Here is a 6,627-nt window from a genome sequence, read left to right on the forward strand (position 1 = left end):
GTGGGAATTTGATTGAATCATGAGGATATTCTGGTACAATTCTGTTCAATAGGCCATTTCATCACAAGAGATTACATATCTATTTGAGGCATTTGGTGTATGCCCATTTCAAAGTGTAAATTATTTCAGTTTTCATTAATTTCACTTCTAGGATTAGCAACAGGTAATCTAGAAAGAGAAAATGTATCAGTTTTATTAATTATATTTTAAATCCACTCAATAACATATATTCTCTGGCAGATTATTAATAGTTAGAAGAATACAATACAGGATAAAAGGACATTTTCAGCAAACTATTAAATTGAAATAAGTGCTGCCACTAAACTATTTAAAATGCAATCCTATGCCTGCTTCTTTGTTTATATTCCACTTTTCTCTCATTGTGAAACTCAAGGTGGTTACATGCAATTCCTAGGTGGTCTCCCCTCAAAACTCAGGCCAGCCACAGGCCTGCTTAATTTCAACATAGTGAATGCCTTATATTTTTTCAGATCATACTTCTGCTTAGATAGAAAAAGCCCTGTAATTCAATGCTTCTGATAGTCATGTTGACTGGACCTTGCTGGAAGTTGCAGGACTTTTTCTATCTAAACACAAAGGACTGTGTCCTTAGTATATTAGGTCACAACTAACACTGCCAGCTGCTTTCACTCTTATCAGTGCTACTGTGACATCCAAACGTAGCTGTTTCTGTACTAGAAGGAACTAGTAGCAGAATCATAGTAGTCGAGCTTTGTAGCCTAGTTTCTCCTGGGAAGTATTATCTTCTTCCAGTTCCTTACTCCAACCTGGGCAAGTTTAGTCCCCCGAGAAGCAGAGCTGCTACAAGTACTGCTCAGTCTACCAAGTTTCTCCTACCCACGCCATACTTCCTCAGCCTCACCTCCTTAAAACTCCCTTTTCCATGCAGGCCCCTCCCACAGAAACCCTTCCAATCAGTTGTAATTCAGTTCCATGTTCTGAAGTAGCATACTTCTGAATACCAGATACTGAAGACAAGCAATAGGGAACTCTATTACCTTCTCCTGATCGTAAGCATTGCTTTGACATTTGGCTGGTTCTTGCTGGAAAAAAATGCTGGTCTTGACTAGAAGCAACTAGTATGGGACCAACTTATACAGGTTTCGTGGGTTCTGGAGATCAGACACCAAACTGCACAAAGCAATTCACTTTTAAATAACTGACCCCAAACATTTCTATTGCCCCATAAAAGAGGGGATTCTCTATGCCTGTTCAGAGCTCTCCTTCTGTGTAGTCTGCTTCCCTGCCTCCAGGACTCAAAAGCAGAAACAGCATGAGATTGAAATGAGGAGCTGTAATCACTCAAATATATCAGGCAGCCCACCCTTTCCTCCAAGCTCCTAATATTTACCTGTCAGACAAGCACTAGTGGGATGGTTTGGCTTCTGTTTTATGAACAGACAGTTTGCCCAGCCTGCAAATCTGTTTTGAATCCAGCTTTGGGATGCACTGAAGCCTAAAAAGCAACCAACCACCATCCTAAGTGAGTGGAGAAATGATTGTGGTCAATGTATCCTTCATTAGTGTTGAGCGCTTTCAAAGGACCCCAATGCATAGCCAATTCCAAACCGTTTTTTTGCAACACAGTTACCTATTTGTAAACTAAGGCCAGCATATTTTCTAAAATAAAAAAAGCAATACAGAAAAATTATACATCCCTATCCAATAAATGCAAAGAAGATGGGGGTTAAATAGCTTACCATTCCAGCCCAGAGGGGTATCCTGGATTTACTCAGTGCTGATTCCCTTCTGAAAGCACCATCCATTAATCCACTAATGATACAAATTGTAGCAAAAGTTATCTGTAAGAGGCCCAACACAACCATACTCTTTTGGTTGAAGATGAAATATCTGTAGCGATCCATTCCAGCTAATCCACAAATTTACAAGCGTGTTCCGTTTGGGAAGAGGCACAGAGATTGTTCAAGAGCAGAAGATGCTATTATTTTTATCTTGAATAGAAAATGCAAAAAGCAACAATGTATTAGCGTGTCAACATGCATCATCTGACAAACTGTTCACATGCCATTCCATTAATAGTATGAAGAATCTGCTGCAGCATTAACATTTTGATGCCCTGTTTTTAAATCCATTAAGAGTGTGGTATGGAAATATAACAAAAAGCGAACTGGATGGGGGTATGCTTTTTCAAAAAAGTTGACTGTTTAAAAGCTTGAAGACATCCCTAACTTGGATTTGGACATAGAAATATGAAATTTCCCGATTTAAAGCATAAAGATGTGTGCATGGTATTGTGCTTATTTTTTTCTTTACTTTGAATCCTTCACTCTGTGTGTTTCCATCACTTCTTGCTTTTTGTCTAATATAAAGTGAGTAGTGTATGTTACTCTGAGGCTGTTTTTGCAATGCAAAAGCAACACAACCATTTAAAAAAGTTGGTTCATATGAATGTTTCCAGTTAATAAAAACATTAGCAAACAAGAATCCAAATGATACACATTTTCCTTTAGTTTTGTTATTTATACTCTGTAACAAATTGAAAATACACTTGTTCCCAGGGATTGCTACACACTTTCCACTGTTGTGTTTGTGTCAAACAGAGAGAAATGTACTGTAGTGAGGGAGAAGAGCAGAAGGGTCCTGTAAGGTACAGTATTAACCAGCAGTAACAAGGTGTCCTGGCATGTATTTTCTGCAATGTTAAGGGAAAAGATGATACATGGGACACTGTTCAGACCTAAAAGCATGGTGAGAACATTGTCATTTCTAATTAAGATGTCACAGAAGCTACTATGATGCCTGTGTTATATATACCACCACAATGGATTGAATCCAGACTAAGTAATCTGCATTTGGAGACCAATCCCATGCATGTTCAGACAACATGCTGGTTGTAGAATGCTGGGTGAACTGGGACCCTAAACATATGTAAGATTGCACCCTTAAAATTGCACTTAAATTAATAGGAAAAGTTAGCAATGATTTATGTCCCATTTATTTCAGTGGGATGTAAATGCCATCAACATAAGCTGCATTTAGCAAATTTTATGTGAGTTGATACAAGGGATGTTTGAAGAACTGATTAATACAAAGATATGTTAGAACCATTTTTATTGCATAGATTAGGGCAGCATTTAATTTGAAAGAAACACCGATTTGTAGGTCTAGAGCCAAACTAACTCAGTTTTATTTAAAAGCCACTGAAATCAACAGAACTTAGGTCATGGTTCATGATTATTTTTTTCCCACGATTATTTCAATAGGACTAACTTAGTCTGAATTTAACTCTGTTTGAACATCTACTTTGTACATCAACCTGATCATAAATATATGCTGAAGTTTAAAAATAGAGATGTTAGTTCAGTGGATTTATTTCAGATTTAATTAGCTGGCAGTTGTGGCATGAGGGATCATGTACAAACTACATACAACATACAATTCGATACTTCACAGTGTATCCTCAGTGGTATAACTGATAAACAATAGACAATACTATAAGAAATAAAAAGGCACAAATGGCAGAGATGATGGCTCTCTTCATTGTAACTTCTGGACTAGTTAACCATTCTGTTCAGAAAATAAAATCCTTGCTCTTTAAGTTGATTTTTTCTCAACTTTTGTCCCTGCCAACATGCAGATTTACATTAGGGTTTGGAGCCTCACTTTCAAGAAATTTGCATTATAAAACGCAATGGAGAGGGAAGGTAAAAGAAACAAATTTCTTTCAAGGCTGATGAAAATGAAAGAAAGTAAGGCTCTAACAGGAAATAAAGTAGTTCATTTGCCATGTGATTGCTCTGTTGCTGTAGCTCTTTGCTTTTGACTTCCAATGGAAAACAGCTTTGCTGTCAGCAGGGCAGAAAGCACTGAAGGTTGCTGAAAATGAAGCATCTTGAGGTGCAGGTTCTCTTTGGAGAGCTCATGTCAGATTCCAGATCTGGAATGCAAGTGAAGCACCTGTTTGCTTCCGCAGGCTTCACTTGCATCTTTCCAAATAAAGCAAAGACTACAACACTAGCATAAGTCTTGAGAGCATTCTTCTCCAACCTAGCGCTCTCCAGAAGTTTTGGTCTTTGACCCCTCGAAAACCCCAGTCATCCAGCTCAGGGATTCTGGGAATCCCACACATCTGGAGGGCAGTGAGGAAGGATACTTTAAACAAGCACAGTCGTCTCCCTCCCCTCTCCCCATCCAAAGGAAACTGTAAGGTTGCAAGCCTGTGTCCATTTACCAGGAGGTAGGCGCCCTTGAAATCAATGAGACTTACTTCCGAATAGGCTCGTATAGGATTGCACTACAAACTCGGCAGTACCACCCTTGAAGCTTCTCACCATCCAGGGAAGTGGGCAGCGATTAACGAGGTGACTTGGGAAAACTTATTTGCATAAAGGAAAGTAAGTCGATCCTGGCCAGGACCCCGCCCTCCTACTCGCCCTGGGAAAGGCAGCTTCCGGCCCCAGCGGGAAGGCTGCAGCTGGAGGGTGCCAGAGGGACGCCGCTTCCATCGCCGGGGCCAGGTAGCGGGCTGCCCCCTGCCCGTCCGAGTGCCCGCCAGCCGGGGACGCGCCGGGGACGCCCACGGCCGCTGCCCTCCAAGGCGGGTAGCAAGGCGCGAAGCTCGCTGGCCGCGGCGTGGGAAAGTTCGGAGCCCGGCCGGCGCCGGGGAGGCAGTGCGGCGAAGGCTGGGCGCGGCAGCGGCGCCCGGGGAGGCGGCCCCGGCCAGGGCAGTGCCCCGAGCTCCGCTCGCCGCCTCGAGCGCGGAAGGGGGCCGCCGGGGGGCGCGCTCCGGCGGCGCGGCCACGCGGCGGGAGAAGCGCCCTCGGTCGGAGGGGACGCGCGGGCGCCCGCCTCCCTCGCCTCGCCGGGCTGCCTCGGGCCGGCCGCAGGTGCGCGGGCGCGGGGAGGAGTCACCGGCGGGCTGGCGGGGCTCCCCGCCCCGTGGGCTGCCTCCGCCGGGCCCTCCCTCCGCAGGTGGCACCTGCCCTGGCGCCTTCCCGCCGCTGGGCTTCACCCGTCCCGCGCCGCAGCGCCGCGCTCCGGGCGCGCTTCGGCAAGAGGAAAGGCCCGCCCCTCCCAGCCACCCGCAGCTACGCGGCCAGTCGAGGCCCCCCCCCCTTCTGAACGGGTGCTTGGAAGTTCTCCCATAATGGGTGCATTTAAACAAAGATCGGCCAGCGTGCTTAAATTGTCGAGCTATTTACGCGGCCAAATGACAGCTCCTCACTTAACTGTTGCTTACTTAACCAGGTGGAGTCTGAAAATTTGCGTGTGGAAAAGAGGCTTTAAGAATAATTTTAAAACCTCGACACCTTTCCTTTGGATGCTTTGTAACCTTTTAGCAATGGCGGGTGCTCATTGCCTCCCTAGAGATCTGACTTGGAGCAGGGGAATTTGGCTGGCGGTCGGGAGTGTTTCAACTCAGCTCCTTTTCTGCAAGGTCGGGAGTGTTTCAACTCAGCTCCTGTTCTGCAATCAGCCCCTTCTGGACTTTATAAATAAATGCAAATAATACAAATACCAATTAACCTCCAGCGATCTTTTTCCAGAGGAAACAAGACTTGGCTAATTGCTGTGCAGTCTGGACCATCTCACTGCTTGAAGTACAACTGTTCAAAACTGGCTATTTGCAAGTGAGAATAATGATATGAAAGTGGAAAGGTGATCTCTTTGAATGCATCAGCATTGATAGGTAGCACTTTATTATAGCTTCGATGCTGTACAAAATGCTTCAATCAAAACCGGGTGCCAAACCAGGTATTTGCATTGTACCTAGTCTGGAACCAGAAATTAGCATTAGGGATCTACACAGGTGCTTGCCTGGGCTTTGAAATGCTCACTGCTGTCTCTAACCAGCTTATTTCAGACTAAGACTAGACATGTTTCAGATTACTCTTAGCACACAATCATCCTGAGCTCATAATCTTTCCATGATTCAGGGAAAGCACCTGATTGAAATTTATCCACCTCTGTTCAGTATCCATTATTTCCCAGCAAAGTCTAAATTATGGGACAAAAAGACATTCATTCAAGACAATAAGGGTACAATTCTGTGCCAGCTGGGGAATACAGGAAGTTGTAGGATGATTTTCTTCCTAAACATGCACAAGATGGTGTGAGTGGGATAGTGTAACCTGGTGTCCTGCAACACCAGGAGGTTGGACCCGAAGGCCTCCAACTCTACTATTCTGTGATTCTGAGACTGTTCCTTAGAAAGAGTCTGCTTAGAAGTTGAATGCTTTGATTTGGAGTCCTGAGTTAAGAAGGGCATTGGACCTGATGGCCTTCTTGGCCCATTCCAACTCTACTCTTCTATGATTTCATAGGCCAGATATCCATGGTAGGATACCACAAGTGAGTTCAGAGAACAAAGCAGGTCAACAATGGTGAAAAGCTACCATGGCTGCTGCATTGCCTCAGCCCAGCCATTGCCTTTGGGTTAGCTGACATGGGCAGTGCTGGGAAATCACAGCCACAAGCTTTTGCACAATATCTTTGGATGCTGAAAGTGAAATGTAATAGCTTCAATGATAATGTAAACCAAGTTGGAAAAGAGAAAAGAACCTGTTTATCAAATGGTTCTCTATTCAGTTTCAATTTTTTTCAATTAGTATTTATGCATGCATACAACCTAGAGCAGTGGTTTCA

General features: G+C 44.1%; 1 protein-coding gene across 1 annotated transcript in view; it reads right to left on the reverse strand.

Moving 5' to 3' along the window:
* The window catches only part of LOC123023784, a 7,336-nt gene extending 5,425 nt beyond the window's left edge, over nucleotides 1–1,911 (reverse strand). The window contains exon 1 of the mRNA XM_044430804.1: nucleotides 1,722–1,911. Within this exon, the coding sequence (XP_044286739.1) occupies nucleotides 1,722–1,886 (165 nt within the window). The 5' untranslated portion in view covers nucleotides 1,887–1,911. The remainder of the gene's footprint in view (nucleotides 1–1,721) is intronic.
* Nucleotides 1,912–6,627: the final 4,716 nt, after the last annotated feature.

This window comes from Varanus komodoensis, unplaced genomic scaffold, assembly GCF_004798865.1.
Source record: "Varanus komodoensis strain SLA01 unplaced genomic scaffold, ASM479886v1 scaffold21, whole genome shotgun sequence".
In the NCBI taxonomy this organism is placed as follows: Eukaryota; Metazoa; Chordata; class Lepidosauria; order Squamata; family Varanidae; genus Varanus; species Varanus komodoensis.